Source organism: Somniosus microcephalus, chromosome 11 (assembly GCF_052327205.1).
Source record: "Somniosus microcephalus isolate GS21.2 chromosome 11, FLI_Smic_1.0, whole genome shotgun sequence".
Taxonomy (NCBI): Eukaryota; Metazoa; Chordata; class Chondrichthyes; order Squaliformes; family Somniosidae; genus Somniosus; species Somniosus microcephalus.
Genome location: NC_140997.1, coordinates 183,883,767 through 183,900,705, shown reverse-complemented (window position 1 = coordinate 183,900,705; position 16,939 = coordinate 183,883,767). Strand labels below are relative to the sequence as shown.

The window sequence follows — 16,939 nt, the reverse complement described above, 5'->3', positions numbered from 1 at the left end:
ACTATTTTCTTTAATAATTTATTTTTGCTTATGTAAGCAAATACAAAAGACCTCCATAATTAAGATGAGGTTTGTAAATGATGGCAGGTTACCAAATGAAGAGAGCAACCAGGATACTATAGCTTTAAATAAATGAACAGCGCACTGTAGCTTTAAATAAATGAACAGCACAGACATAATCCAAGAAAGGAATTCCAAGAGGAAAGGCCGAACTGAGAACACAACCAAAATGCTATATATATTTCATGCAGCTATATTTCCGAAGTCATTAAGTCAGTCAAAGGGCAGTAACTCATTTAAAGATCAAATTAAAGCTAACATTCTAAACAGGGACAATAGTTTCAACAGAATTAGAGATCTTTTAAAAATCATTTTGATGAGGCATAATCACCAAAAACTGAAAGTTTCAAATTATTTGTGTTAATATAGGCCCAGAAACGTTCAAAGCTTTAGGAACAGAGGAACAGGAGCAGGCCATTCAGTCCCTTGATCCTGTTCCGCCATTCAATGAGGTCATGGCTGATCTGCGACCTTTCACATCTGAGAATTTCTATTCATTTTCCAAGAACACTGACTGGTTTTGGAAGTGGTGAGTGGTTTGATAGGACCAAATATCTTTACAAACAACAGCATAAATAAACATTGCAATGAAACTCTTGGACTGCAAAGCAATCTTTAAAACTGAAGGTGCACAACCAGCTTAGTTAATGAAATTTGTAACCTGGAGTGACATTCCATTAAGTATTTAAGTGGAGCCATTGATGTTTTGGAGCAGCTAATTATAAGTGGATTGCTCCAAAAAAGGCATTTAAGAGCATATTTCTGTCAGCAAATAAATTGTGCTTCATTGCAACTTCAAACCTTTCTGAAGAACAAAATGAATGCTTTTAAGTTGCAAGAATCGGCACATTTCACACACTTACCATCATCCTCACATTCTTCCAGCGGTTTTGGCTGCTTGCTCAGGCACCTTGGGTCAAGCCATGATGTGGTCTTTGTATTATGGCTGTGAAGTAGCACAATGTACATAAGTATTCACACACATTAGCCAGAATCTCACGAGAGCTTTAGTTATAGTATTGAATCCTGTGTCAACAGCTACTGTTCAATATTATTTTTCAAAATAGTACCTCAATAGATTTTATTGATCTTTTAAACTAGGTGCATCTATAGCAGGTTGAATACAATGGTCAATGGTACATCATACTGCAAATTCTACATTGTGAAAAGGCAAAATAATTTAAACAACATCCTCTGAATGAGCTTGACTGGAAGCTGCTCTTAAGGAGATAAAATGTTCAATCCCAGGCCAGTTAACTGAATAGCCTCTTATCACACAATTAGTCAATCTCACAGAAGCAAATGAACAGGAGAAACTTTTAACACAGCTATTTCAAGGCACTGGCATCCGAAACACTGATCTTCTGAGGGAAGGAGGAGGTTTGCTTTGAGATACTACTGCAGGTGGATCAAGAAACCCTCCGAAAAGAATCCTAGCAGATTTAAAAAGGCAGCGAACAGACCAGAAAAAACAGACAGCAGTTACTCTAACTTGTAACTGAGCCAATTTCAAAACAGAAAAGCAAATTGAGTTCAAGGAGACATGACTCTGACAAATGTCAACAGGAGCCTGAAAGGAAAATCTCAAATTAGAAGGGTAATGAGCAAAGTGGAATGAATGATTTGAACAACAAAAGCGCACTGATGATTTTTCAAATAGTGAAAATTCTCATCCAGAAACTAGAACCTAAACCTGTTGCACTGACAAGTTATAGAATTCAAACAGAGGAGAATAGGAATAGATGTAGAGTATCAAGTCAACTTACACAAGGAACATACAAGCAAAATGCAACCAGAACTGGAGCCTGCAACACTCCTTTTTGAAGGAAGTGGCACAAGGGAGAGTCCCCAGCCCAGCAACACATTTAGGGCAGAGATTCCAGGAGTAGAGTGGGCCGAGTGGTTGTAAATGTATGGTCCATTTCTGGAGTGTCAGATGGACAACATGCGAATGGCCCAAAGACCAAAATAGAAAACAGTTTTCATCCAGTTGAGGGGGTCTCAATCTCTTAAACTTTTACACAGAAATTCACAGTTGTTTCGGATCCTGCAGTATAAGTTTCCAGCAGAATTGGATGCGGATCATGACACAGAATACGAGCTTATTAGCTTCATTATTGAAAAAGTAAGAACATTGACTTTCCAGGAGATGCAGTCTGATTTCTTTATGAAAAGGAGGCAATCAGAGATCCAAAAAGGGGCTCAAGGATGGATTCTTCTATTAGGTGGGGTTGATTTCAACTTGTGTCAGTAGGTGTTAATGGGACAGTAATGGCCTCAAAATGGGGCCAGTAGCCTTACCATCGCATAAACCCTGACAATTAAAAGGGGCGACCATTAGCCGGCTGAAGCACCTGCCTCTTTCAGGCTGTAGGCCCCGTTCAATATGCAAATTGTGGTCTTAGGGCCCTGATTGCCATTTTAGGTTAGAAATGGTCAAAGCTCATATCATTTTCACAGGCGATTGAGGAGATGGGGCTCAGTCACGATAAGTTTGATATTTTTGTGGGGCCAGGTAGAGCAGGAGTGCGCCTCTGGGCCTCAGATATTGGTAGGCCTCAACCTGACCAGCTGCATCAGGACATCCATTTGGAGCCCACAGCTCGGTGGCCGATATTAATGAGGTCATGGCTCAAAATCACTGTCGCTTCTTCGCTTCAAGTGCGGGCAACCAGCCAGCACACTCCGTAGGTTGGTCGCCCAAAACTCAACATTGATCCCGATATCTTTAACCTACATGGACAATGCATAAATAAAGGTAATTGTTGAATTTAGTTCTCTAAAGCATTAGTGCCATGTAAAGATCATAACTTTTTTTTAAAAAGGTGTACTCCTTCTGAAAGTATAAGCTGTGGACTGTCATTTTAATTCTTATGCATTTTTCTACAGTTAGCAATGATTTGGCTACTTCAACATCTACATGTGCGGTTTGTGGATTTGGGTGCATTCGATTGTGGCTATCAGTCAGATTTACGATGAGACCTGTGATTTGCCACAAATTAATTTTACTTATTTGTCAAATAGATTTTCAATATGTTTCTGGCAACAAGAGTCAATAACATGCAACACTCATTAATTTTTAATCAAAATAAATGAAATGCTGCTCTTGGTCCACCCTGTTTTGCGACTTTTATTCTGTCTACCTGAAATGTTTAACGTTCATTTGGCACCTGCACCAGGACCACAGCTGAGATCAGAAATCGGGCACGTGCACATTTATAGGGAAAAAATTTAACATTCCACTATTCCCTGGTGATGTGATGTCATGCACTACTTGAATACTATGTCTAATGTCATATAATCATCACAATGGCGGCATGTTAACAACAAAAAAATAGAAAAAAAAGTGAACTGTGGAGGAGAATTACTGCCTGCGCCAAACATTTCAGGATCGCTGTGTTAACAGACAAGCCCAATCACACAAGTTCAATGAGAAACACCACGTATCACAAAGTAAGCTTTTGGAGGCTCCCAGTGTAAACATGGCTCCCTGCAAACAGGAAACAAAACAAATCTGCAGATTTTGAAAATCGATCAACTAAAATGACAATTAAATATCAAATTAAATTGTCATGCATCTCTCTTTCTGCCACTCTTCTATGCAAAGCAGTTGGTAAAGTTTCTATTCATCAAGCTACAGAGAGGGAATACTTTTACACTTTTTATCCTCATCAGGCCACGGTCTGAAGCAGAGTAAAGCACCCTCCACGCTCTCATTCTCAAAAAAGGATCCTTACAGATTTGAAATAAAGCATCCAATTCCCACACACACACCATCCCGGTGATGTTTTTGAATAAAAATGACAATTTAGGATTAAATCATGGACTTTTTTTTTTTTTTTTACTGTGGACTTGTTCCTAGTTCTGGGCACTTTTCACATAACAGACTTACAACCTAAGAGGGGAGACTTTCATCCAGCTGGATGGATTTCAGCCTAGAGGTAAAAGAACTGTCTTCTTAATCAACAATATGTTCCTCATAGACAGAATACAAATATTTAACTATAACTAGGTTAACAGCTCCACTAAAATAGCAGGGAGAGAAATTTCAGACAAATGTATTAAACATTCAAACACTTGTATCCCACAGTATAACTTCTATGTGGGTCACCGTAGCTTTATATCAAATATGTAAAGATTTAAATATTGAACTCAGCTTGTGATGATTCAGAAATGTAGATCCTGAAGAAGGCAGTAGTTAAGAAAGGTTTAGATACACAGATAATTTTTTTTTTTTTTTTTTTTAATAAAGAGTATCTTGATTACAAGTTTAAAAGAAAGAACATGCATTTATATAGCACTTTCATAACCTCAGGATGTCCCAAAGCGCTTTACACCTAATTTTACATTTCTAAAGTGTAGTTACTGTTGTAATGTAGGGAAATGGTGGGAGTCAATTTGCACACAGCAAGGTCCCAAAAACAGCAATGAAATAATGTGTTTTTTTTTAAAGTGATGTTGGTTGCGGGCTATGTACGGTCCAGGATATCAGGGAGAATGCCCCTGCACTTCGTCGAATAGTGTCAGGGGATCTTTTACGTCCATCTAAGAGGGCTGACAGATACTTGGTTTAACGTCTCATCCAAAAGACGACACCTCCGCCAGTGCAGAACATTTTCAGTGCCGCAATGAATTGCCAGCCTAGATTCAAGGCTCTGGAATGGGTCTTGAACCCACAATCTTCTGACTCAGGGGCAAGAGTGCTGCCACCGAGCCAAGACACTGTCACCGAGCCAAACTTCTTCGGTTGCGTATGAATTGAACAGAAAGTGTGAACTAATAGGAATAATAATGACTTTGAAACAGTGGGAGAGTGAGGAATCTATCCAGATTAAGCAAGGTGAAAAAATTATGAATTGAGTTCCTATGCTCATACAAATAGCAAAGCAGAGTGTGGAAAGGAGTTCTGTTGCTAACGTCTTAAATTGAATCAACAATTAAGACAGTTGGATTTATAAGACATATAAATTGGTTAACCAAATTAGTAACAATATTGTGGAGGAGGAATTCCTGGAGTGTTTACGGGATGGTTTCCTGGACCAATATGTCGAGGAACCAACCAGAGATCAGGCCATCTTAGACTGGGTATTATGTAACGAGAAATGATTAATTAACAATCTTGTTGTACGAGGCCCCTTGGGTCGGAGCGATCATAATATGATAGAATTCTTCATTAAGATGGAGAATGAAGTTGCTGACTCAGAGACTGGGGTCCTGAATTTAAATAAAGGAAACTACGATGGTCTGAGGTGCACATTGGGTAGGATTGATTGGGGAATGTCACTCAAAGGGTTGACGGTGGATAGTCAATGGCAAACATTCAAAGACCGCATGGATGAACTACAGAATTTGTTCATCCCAGTTTGGCATAAAAATAAAACAAAAAAGGTGACTCAACCGTGGCTAACAAGGGAAATTAGGGATAGCATAAGATCCAAGGAGAGGACATATAAATTGGCCAGAAAAAGCTGTAAACCTGAGGATTGGGAGCAGTTTAGGATTCAACAAAGGAGGACAAAGGTATTAATTAAGATGGGGAAAATAGAATATGAGAGTAAGCTTTCAGGGAACATAAAAACTGACTGTAAAAGCTTTTATAGATATGTGAAGAGAAAAAGATTGGTGAAGTCAAGCGTTGGTCCCTTGCAGTCAGAATCAGGGGAATTTATAACGGGGAACAAAGAAATGGCAGACCAATTAAATATATATTTTGGTTCTGTCTTCACAAAGGAGGACACAAATAACCTCCCAGAGATGTCAGGGAACATAGGGTCTGATGAAAGGGAGGAACTGAAAGAAATCAGTATTTGTAGGGAAATGGTGTTAAGGAAATTGATAGGATTGAAGGCCGATAAATCCCCAGGGCCTGATAATCTACATCCTAGGGTACTTAAGGAAGTGGCCCTAGAAATAGTAGATGCATTGCTGATCATCTTCCAACATTCGATGGAATCTGGAACAGTACCCATTAGGGTAGCTAATGTTACCCCACTATTCAAAAAAGGTGGTAGAGAGAAAATGGGGAATTACAGACCGTAAGCCTGACATCGGTAGTGGGGAAAATGCTAGAGTCCATTATTAAAGATGTAATAGCAGAGCACTTGGAAAACAGTGACAGGATCGGACAAAGTCAACATGGATTTACAAAGGGTAAATCGTGCTTGACTAATCTACTGGAATTTTTTGAGGATGTAACTGGTAAAATAGATAAGGGAGAACCAGTGGATGTGGTGTATTTGGACTTTCAGAAGGCTTTCGATAAGGTCCAGCATAAGAGATTAGCGTGTAAAATTAAGGCACATGGGATTGGGGCAATGTACTGACTTGGATAGAGAACTGGTTGGCAGACAGAAAGCAAAGAGTTGGAAAAAATGGGTCCTTTTCCGAGTGGCAGGCAGTGACTAGTGGGGTACCGCAGGGATCGGTCCTTGGACCCCAGCTATTCACAATATACATTAATGATCTAGACAAGGGAACTAGATGTAATATCTCCAAATTTGCAGACGACACATAGCTGGGTGGGCGTGTGTGCCGTGAGGAGGATGCCGAGAAACTCCAGAATGATTTGGACAGGTTGGGTGATTGGGCAGAAGCATGGCAGATGCAATATAACGTGGTTAAATGTGAGGTTATCCACTTTGGTAGCAAAAACAGGAAGGCAGATTATTATCTGAATGGCAATAGATTGGGAGAAGGGGAAGTGCAACGAGACCTGGGTGTCCTTGTGCACCAGTCGCTGAAGGTAAGCATGCAGGTGCAGCAGGCGGTTAAGGCGGCAAATGGTATGTTGGCCTTCGTAGCGAATGGGTTTGAGTACAGGAACAAGGATGTCTTGCTGCAGTTGTACAAGGCCTTGGTGAGACCACATCTTGAGTATTGTGTGCAGTTTTGGTCGCCTTATCTGAGGAAGGATGTTCTTGCCATGGAGGGAGTTCAGCGAAGATTCACCAGGCTGATACCTGGGATGGCAGGAATGACGTACGAGAAGAGATTGGATCGATTGGGCTTGTACTCGCTGGAGTTTAGAAGAATGAGAGGGGATCTCATCGAAACTTATAAAATTCTAACAGGACTAGTCAGACTAGATGCTGGAAGGATGTTCCCGATGGTCGGGGAGTCCAGAACCAGGGGTCACAGTCTAATGATAAGGGGTAGGCCATTTAGGACAGAAATGAGGAGGAATTTCTTCACCCAGAAGGCAGTAAAACCAATTCATTAAATATATTCAAGAAGGAGTTGGAAATATTTCTCAAGGCTAAAGGGATCAAGGGGTATGGGGAGAAAGCAGGGACCGGGTACTGAATTTGGATGATCAGCCATGATCGCACTGAATGGCGGAGCAGGCTCGAGGGGCCGAATGGCCTACTCCTGCTCCTATCTTCTATGATCAAATTAACCAATTAATAACCGTGCTCCACCCAATTTTTTTTTTTTTTTTACTTTTGTTTTCTTCCTCCCTAAGGATAATCCTGCATCATGCTGTATTCATGAGAGCACCCCTGTGCTCGCTGACCTAGAATGGCTCCCAGTCCAACAAAGCCTCAGATTTAAAATTGTTTACCTTATGTTCAAATCCCTTCACGACCTCGCTCCTCCCATCTCTGTCACCTCCTCCAACCCTCCGAGAACTCTGCGTTCCTCCAATTCTGGCCTCTTGTGCATTCCCTATTTCCTTCGCCTTCAGCTGCCAAGGTCCTAAGCTCTGGAATTCACACCCTAAACCTCTCTGCCCTTCTGCCTCTCCCTCCTCCTTTAAGACACTTTTTAAAACCTAACTCTTTGAGTAAGCTGTTTAAATATCTCCAGTGTCAAATTTTGTTGGATAACGCTCCTGTGAAGTGCCTTGCGACATTTTACAACATTAAAGGCGGTTTATAAATGCAAGTTCTTGTTGTTGTTGGGATGTATTGCTTCAAGGTGTCTGCTGATGCTGCTCTCCATCATGCCATGAGAAGGTGCATGGAAAAACCATTTCATTACCAATGCAAATGTGCTTAATTTTTTTTCCAAGTCACCAAAGTAGTTCTGATCTTCAATGAACAAAATCTATAATTCTTCATAGATTTATGACTCACACATTGCAAACCACTAAATAAGGTTTCAATAAAAAGGAAACTACTCACTCGATAAAGTAGACTTCTCCATTTTCAGTAAATGCCATTTCCAAGTTGTCAGGCAAAGGGCCAAGGTCGTCTATTGTGTGATCTGAGTTCTGTACTGGTTGCTGAGGCAGCTCTGTGCTATGGGTATTGGAGCTGTTGAGGTTGTTGTACAGAGGTGCCGCTTCTTTGGGGGCTTGTGTGTTTTGCTCGTCTTGTTCACTAGAATCTAAAAACAACCAGCCGAATATTAAAGTCAGAAAAAACCCTCATTCCTACTGTTTACTTCTGGAATACTAAAGTATTTGCGGGTCATGTGACTGGGCAGTTAATATTTTAGCAGACTAAAAACACAGTAAATGTTCAATTTTCAAGTGCAAAAAAACCCATTTGAAAAGAATATATATTCTAAATGGCATCTATGAACAAAGTCCATAATATTGAACTTGCCAAAAACATTTTTCCATTTTCATTCAAATGCATTAACAAACAGCCCCAGGTAATCACTTAAATGCATTAAACAAATCAACAGTCTGAGAGTTAATTCACAGAAGAACCTCTGAATTTGTAGGTGATACATTATATCATCAGAGGTAAAAAAAATTCTTCTCAACAAAGCAGCACAGACAGGGTGAGGGAGATGTGCCAGGACATTCACCAGAGACCTCCATTTTGTCCAGTGATTGGTGAGTATGTGGTATTCAACAACTCATCTGCATTCCCAAATTAAATTTCAGGAAACATTCATTGCAACAGAGATTACTGTGGATAAATACCTTCCCTAATATTTATATTCTGAAATACTTAGACCATCCCTTTGAAAAACAATTCCCCAGAAGAAAGTACACAACATGGAACTCAAATAAAAACTTTTATTGATTGCAATGTCTCCTATTAAAATAGTCATAATTCTCATCTTATTTACAAAGAGATTATTTTAAATGCCTCTGTACTCTTTAGCTTGGCCAACAGCATTGGCAGCAGGTTCCCTGATTTACATATATACACAATTGATTACTTAATTTAGTAGATAGAGCACATCGTGTGCTGCAATGCAGTTATACTGCCAAATGATTATGTAATGTACTCTCAGTCTTGACAATTAAAGATATGTTTATGAAAAATTAAGCCATCAGGAATGCTGATCTTTACTTATCATTGAAAGGGGAAAAAAAAGACGTATATTGATTTAGCACCTTATCACATGTCTCAAAAATATCTCAAAGCACTTCATGTTACAGTAAATAACTTTAAAATGCAGTGTCTGTTGTTATGTACACACACAGTAGCCATTTTGTTTGCAGCAAGGTTCCACAAACAACAATAAGATAAACGACTGATAAATCTGTTATTTGGTGTGTTGGTTGAGGAATGTAGACTTTGTGCTCCTTCAAAAAGTGCTATGGGATTTTAACATGCACTCAAATCACTGGAATAGGCAGAAAAGGACTCAGTCTGACATCTCATCTGAAGGACAGCATTCTGAAAATGGAGAAGTCGCTCAATACTACAGTGGAGTATCAGCCTGGATTATATGTACAAATCTACAACAACTCGCATTTATATAGTGCGTTTAACATAGGAAAATGTCCCAATTTGCTTCATAGAAGCGTAAAGAAAAAAACTAACGCCTAGCCAAAGGCGGCGATATTAGGAGGAGATGACCAAATTCCTGGTTGAACAAGTGGATTTTAAGGAGGGTCTTAAAGGAGGAGAGAGATGGCGAAGTGAAAGGGTTTAGACAGGGAATTTCAGACGACGGGGGGGCCTAGGTGGCTGAAGGCATGGCCACCAATGGTGCAGTGAAATGGTGGGGAGATTAAAAAGAGGCCAGACGTTTGAGGAATGGAGAGTTCAGGGGGGTTATAAGGCTGGAGGAGGTTACAGAGATAGGTAAGGGTGAGGCCATGAAGGGATTTAAAAATAAATACGAGAATTTTAAATCTGAGACTTTGGAGGACTGGGTGAGCAGGACCTGGTGTGGGATCAGATAGAGACAGTAGAGGTTTGGCTGAGCTGAAGTTTATAGAGGTTGGAGGATAGGCAGGAGAGTATTGGAATAGTCAAGCCCGAGGTGACTAAAGCATGGATAGAAGTTTCAGCACTAGATGAGGTAAGGCAGTGGCAGTAGCAGAGGCAGGATCTTTGTGATGGAGAGGATATGGGTTCAGAGGATGCCAAGGTTGCCAGCCTGTCTGGTTGAGCCTGAGACAGTTGCCGGGGAAGGGACTGGGACCAGTGGCAAGGGTACGGAATTTGTGACAGGGGCTGAAGACAATGGCTTTGGGTTTTACCAATGTTTAGTTGGAAAAAATTGCAGCTCATGCGAGACTGGATGTTGAACAAGCAGTCTGACAGCACAGAAGCAATGGGAAAGTAGGGTGCCATCATGTGAAAGCTGACCCCATGTCTGCAGATGATGTTGCCAAGGGGCAGCCTGTAGGTGAGGAAAAGGTGGGGATCAAGGACAGGTCCTCTGGGGAAACTATGGAGGTAATGGTGCAATGGCAAATCTAGACGTTAGTTTGCGCCCAATTCCTGAAGTCAGAAGTGAGAAGACTACCAAGCTGATAACTGTACAATCTGTTTTTATCTTTCTATGATAGTTTTTTTTAATTCATTCACGGGATGTGGGCGTCGCTGGAAAGGCCAGCATTTATTGCCCATCCCTAATTGCCCTTGAGAAGATGGTGGCCTTCTTAAATCGCTGCAGTGAGGTGAAGGTTTGGTACAACTAAGTGGCTTGCTAGGCTATTTCAGAGGGCAGTTAATAGTCAACCTGTGTCTCATATAGGTCAGACCGGGTAAGGACGGCAGATTTCCTTCCCTAAATGGGTTTTTATGACAATCCGGTAGCTTTTTAATTCCAGATTTATTTAATTAACTGAATTTAAATTCCTCAGCTGTCGTGGTGGGATTTGAACTTAAGGTAATTAGTCCCGGTCTCTAGATTACTAGCCCAGTAACGTAACCATTATGCTATCGTACCGTCTCTCATAATTGGTTCTACAATATGTTTTAGCAATGTACTGCAGATTTCAAAATAAACCATAATTTATGTCTTCTTTCCATCTTGTTCTAAATCTGTCAAAACAAGCTCTAATGCATGGAATTGTCCATTACTACAATTTTGTTTTACACATTTTTGTTAGGCTGGGTGATGAGATCTCCAGGAAGCCGTCAGTTTACCTGTAAAACTACTGTTCATTTCAGGGTTTTCCTCATCATCTTCATTTTCTGGTTGCTCTATTCCAGCGTTTTGCATATCATTGTATGACTTGCTTCGTTTTGGAGTCGGCTTTGAGCCAGACTGAGGACCTCGCAAAGCATCACTGGTAATTACTTGCTCGCTGAGTGGCTGGCTTGGAGGTTTGGGTGTTCCATAATAGTTACCTAGGCAACAGGAACAAATTTCCATGTTAAATTCAGAAATGGAGATAATTTGTTAAAAGCTGAGCTCGCATTAATTGTTTTCCTCTGAATAGCTTTGAAAGACATATTCTTTCCTTCTTTTAATCAAAGGGACACCATCTTTGTTCAGCTTTCAGCATCCACATGTATTAAAAGAACCATACATTCATTTACTTTGCAATATTTGCTGCTCACTCATTTAGCATCTGCATTGTCCTCTCTGGTTTCCACAAAAATCTTACACTTCATTTCTTCAGACAGTACAATATTTTGATCTGCAATTTTGCACTCTTAAAAAAAAATAATATCGACATATTCTGTGATGAACACTCACACATTTTCAGTTTTTAATATTTTTCAAAGAATTAAAGTGCACAACATCAAAAGCCCAGTCAGATATGTTCTGTGTGCAAGGAATTTTAATCTCAAAGACTTTGAGCCCCTCGTCTATCTAATGCTCAAGGTATTCTGCCACTGCGTTTACTCCTTCGTGCACTGCAATTGAAAAACAACCTTTGTTTGGGGCTAATTCCAGCTCTTGACAGGAGCTTTTGTCAACAGGATTAGGACCTGTTGTGTCAGCCTTGTTAGAGTCTTAGAATCGAGAGAGGGGTTGGAGGTAGGAAAACATTTAGAAACCCATATTGATCCAAGGTGATGTATAAGGAAATTTAGGTAGGATATATAGAACTGTGAAGCTGATATCAATTAGATGATGCCCAACAATTGGACCCATCCTTTGCACAACTAATGTCTGCTGGAGGAGGGGGGGGGGCATGGGGATGGAGCAAGAAACAAGTCAATTTATGCACAATGTCAGTGCCTTCAGGGTGCAAAGGTGACAGTTGTATCCAAGAAAGCTGGCAGCAGCTCAAACAAAGGTGACAGCTTCCCTGTGACCAATATCCTCAGGGATCATTGCATCAGCCTCAGGAGGTGGCTGGCTAGATTTGTGGAATATGGCAATGTCCTTGTAAATGTTGGTGGCGTCTTTGGGAGAGGAAGGTTGCATCCTCAGCGATGGTGACAGTTGCCCTGGAGGTGTTGTAGTTAGTGAGAAGGCGGCCTTGTGGAAGACTGTGGCATGTTCATGGATGACATTCCTGGGACTTCAAAGATAATGGAGCCTGGCACTGGCCCTGTGGAGATGGTTTATAATAATCACGGAATATGGCAGCATCATAACTGTACCATTCTATTCATTTAATTAACTTATCAGGTAGTTATTTATATAGTTGAAGACAGTGATACAACCAAAATAAAAAATATTGTTTATTTGTATTGCTTGCCAAAAAGACAAAATTCAAAATAAAACCCTAAAAGGATATCAAATCACTGGAGAACAGTTCAAGCAAAAACTCTGTTGCCTCTATTTGCATTGAACAGTATAAATGTTCTGGAAAAACAAACTAAATTTGCCACTAGTAAACAAGCATATTACCTTAGATTAAAACAGCTTTATGAATGCTTTTCTACCACTAGCCCTTTCCCAGATTCTAATATGCCAAAAAGGCTGACTCCACTGCTCTTAATCTTGTTGACAAAAGCTCCTGTCAGGAGTTGGCATATTTGGACAGATCTTTGAGGCAGATAAGAAGCGGCTGAAGCTTAAAAGGATGTGCTGTCCTATAATGTAGTAACTTCTCTCACGTACATCCCACAAACAAGCTTAAGGTATCGACAGTCCTTATCGTGGAAGAAGAATGGTGCAATGCCTGAGACGACTTTGAGATAGGGGAAGTAAAACAAACGCTCATCAGCCCACCCAGCCTAATACACACCTGGTTCCAGATCTGCTCGATGCCAAGTTAGCCAGTCTCAGTTAGCAAGGTGATGAGAATAGAAATTGGAAAGCAGCAGCTTCAGCCTAAAGAGTGGGAGGGAAACTGAACAAAGGAGGACACAAATAACCTCCCAGAGATGCCGGGGAACATAGGGTCTGATGAAAGGGTGGAACTGAAAGAAATCAGTATTTGTAGGGAAATGGCGTTAGGAAAATTGATGGGACTGAAGGCCGATAAATCCCCAGGGCCTGATAATCTACATCCTAGGGTACTTAAGGAAGTGGCCCTAGAAATAGTAGATGCATTGCTGGTCATCTTCCAGAACTCGATAGACTCTGGAACAGTACCCATGGATTGGAGGGTAGCTAATGTTACCCCACTATTCAAAAAAGGTGAGAGAAAAAGCGGGGAATTATAGACCGGTAAGCCTGACATCGGTAGTGGGGAAAATGCTAGAGTCCATTATAAAAGATGTAATCGCAGAGCACTTGGAAAGCAGTGACAGGATCGGACAAAGTCAACATGGATTTACAAAAGATAAATCATGCTTGACTAATCTACTGGAATTTTTTGAGGATGTAACCGGTAAAATAGATAAGGGAGAACCAGTGGATATGGTGCATTTGGACTTTCAGGAGGCTTTCGATAAGGTCCCGCATAAGAGATTAGCGTGCAAAATTAAGGCACATGGGATTGGGGGCAAGGTATTGACTTGGATAGAGAACTGGTTGGCGGATAGAAAGCAAAGAGTTGGAATAAATGGGTCTTTTTCCGAGTGGCAGGCAGTGACTAGTGGGGTACCGCAAGGATCGGTCCTAGGACCCCAGCTGTTCACAATATATATTAATGATCTGGATGAGGGAATTGGATGTAATATCTCCAAATTTGCAGATGACACAAAGCTGGGTGGGAGGGTATGCTTTGAGGAGGATGTCGTGAAACTCCAGTATGATTTGGACAGGTTGGGTGATTGGGCAGAAACATGGCAAATGCACTATAATGTGGATAAATGTGAGGTTATCCACTTTGGTGGCAAAAACAGGAAGGCAGATTATTATTTGAATGGCAATAGATTGGGAGAAGGGGAAGTGCAAAGAGACCTGGGTGTTCTTGTGCACCAGTCGCTGAAGGTAAGCATGCAGGTGCAGCAGGCGGTTAAGAAGGCAAATGGTATGTTGGCCTTCATAGCAAGAGGGTTCGAGTACAGGAACAAGGATGTCTTACTGCAGTTGTACAGGGCCTTGGTGAGACCGCACCTGGAGTATTGTGTGCAGTTTTGGTCGCCTTACCTGAGGAAGGACGTTCTTGCCATGGAAGGAGTGCAGCGAAGATTCACCAGGCTGATACCTGGGATGGCAGGAATGATGTACGAGGAGAGATTGTGTCGATTGGGCTTATACTCACTGGAGTTTAGAAGATTGAGAGGGGATCTCATCGAAACCTATAAAATTCTGTCAGGCCTGGACAGACTAGATGCAGGAAGGATGTTTCTGATGGCCGGGGAGTCCAGAACCAGGGGTCACAGTCTAAGGATAAGGGGTAAGCCATTTAGGACTGAAATGAGGAGGAATTTCTTCCCCAGAGAGTGGTGAACCTGTGGAATTCTCTGCCACAGAGGGCAGTGGAGGCCAGTTCATTAAATATATTCAAGAAGGAGTTGGATATATTTCTTAAGGCTAAAGGGATCAAGGGATATGGGGAGAAGGCAGGGACAGGGTACTGAATTTGGATGATCAGCCATGATCGCATTGAATGGCGGAGCAGGCTCGAGGGGCCGAATGGCCTACTCCTGCTCCTATCTTCTATGTTTCCATGTTTCTATGAACTTAGTTCCCATTCCTAATAGCTATCCCTGATGGAAGTGTTCCAGCGAGGCCAATATCACATTTTGCTCAGTTGCTTCCAAGGTCAAATCACCTGCTGATACATTCTGTTCAGGAACAAGCGTGAAGTATAGCCGAAAGGGTAATGTAAAGGAGGCATGCTGCTGCCCATGGAACCATACCCCAGTATGAGCCACTGCCTTCATGAGAGGTGGGAGCTAACACATGAACCCACTTGCCTTCATTAATTCATTATTAACATTTCTCAACCAGCTGCTGATTAAACACCAACAGAATACTGGAATTCTGAGTACAGTCCAAATCCTTAGTAACCCTGAGTTTAAAATTGCTTTGCTTCATGCCTACTTTTAGTTTCGATAAGAATGAAAGTACACTATTACATTTTCGCAAAAGGTACAGGCATATACTATGTCTGAATTCTGTAACTACAGCATTTAAATATCATTTATATTTTTATAACATTTTTTAAAATGTATTCCTTGCTAGATACAAAGTCCAGGTTATGAAATTGCACGAGATATAAATCTGTCACATGAAAAGATTATCAGGTAAGATTTTTCTGCCTTTTCTTGTGTATGGTGATATTTTGACCTAATTTTCTTAAGGAGTCAGTAAGTGTCATATGGTATGTTTGTGAGAGAATTGGGGATTGTTTTCAAGCCTAACTTCTACAACAAAATTTGGAACATTTTGTTTTCCTTCCAAGACCAACCTCACACCTAGGGCTGGATTTTTCCAACCTGGGCGGGTCCGTGACGGGCGACGTCTGTGGTGTTTGGGGACCCCACATCTGTCTCGATCCCGGCCTCAAACAACATTTTCCATTGATTGGGCTTGTTAAGCCCACCCTGCGAGGCTCCCGGCCAATTAATACGAAGCAGGTCTGATGATGTCATTTGATTCGGTGTCCTTAAAGGGACTATGTCCACAATCATTTTGCCATTTGTGCTGTCAGTGTTCTGCAGCATTGAGGTGCTGCAAACACTGACAAGCACTGCACAAAAGGTGCACAGCTGCACCCAGGCTCTCCCATGACTCCCTCCATATGCTTATGGAGGGAGTCACAACACGCAGAGTGGTTCTCTTTCATTCCGATGGGTGGAAGAGACCTCCCCAGGAGACCAACACAGCCTGGTTGCACATTGCACAAGAGGGCACAAGCAGGGATGTCGTCAGGAGGACCTGGCCGCATTGGCGCAAACCTTTCAGTGATCCCAGTAGATCACAAAATGTTTCTGCATAGCCACACTCCGCCTCATCCTGCTGTGCCACTCATCACATCCCCATCACTCTGCCTTCCCTACCCTACTCCTGCACATCCTTACTCATGCCAACTTACCTTGCACCTCCACCCATCCCTCTCTATCTACATTATCACTTCCCCATCTCACTAGCCACCCCTCATACTCACCCTCATCCTTGTCCAATCATACCAACTAACAATACACAAGGGTAGGCAGTTCAGTGTTATCGCCAATGTTCATTTAAAGTTTCTGTTAATGTGGTGTCAAACATTTAAATCTTTATTTTCAACACTTTGCCTTCTTGGACAGATCTGTGTGCACCTTTGGAGCTGGCTTTGTGAGTTGCAATGAATGGCGAGACATAAACGGTACCCCCAGCAATGGTGATGAGTGTGAGAGGAATGGCTTGGGCATTGTAGGGATGCTTTATGGTGTTGGTGTGGGGTGGTGCCAACCTGGCGCATAATGTGGCAGCCAGGCTGTACAGCGTCAGGTGA

General features: G+C 41.5%; 1 protein-coding gene across 8 annotated transcripts in view; it reads right to left on the bottom strand.

Annotated features, from left to right (window-relative positions):
- The window catches only part of magi1b (membrane associated guanylate kinase, WW and PDZ domain containing 1b), a 532,630-nt gene that overhangs the window by 87,634 nt on the left and 428,057 nt on the right, over positions 1-16,939 (bottom strand). For all 8 annotated transcript variants that reach the window (XM_086001489.1, XM_086001492.1, XM_086001484.1 and 5 more), the window contains exons 4-6: positions 11,349-11,552; positions 8,184-8,388; positions 924-1,006 (exon numbers count right to left, since the gene is read on the bottom strand). In XM_086001489.1, the coding sequence (XP_085857615.1) occupies positions 924-1,006; positions 8,184-8,388; positions 11,349-11,552 (492 nt within the window). The remainder of the gene's footprint in view (positions 1-923; positions 1,007-8,183; positions 8,389-11,348; positions 11,553-16,939) is intronic.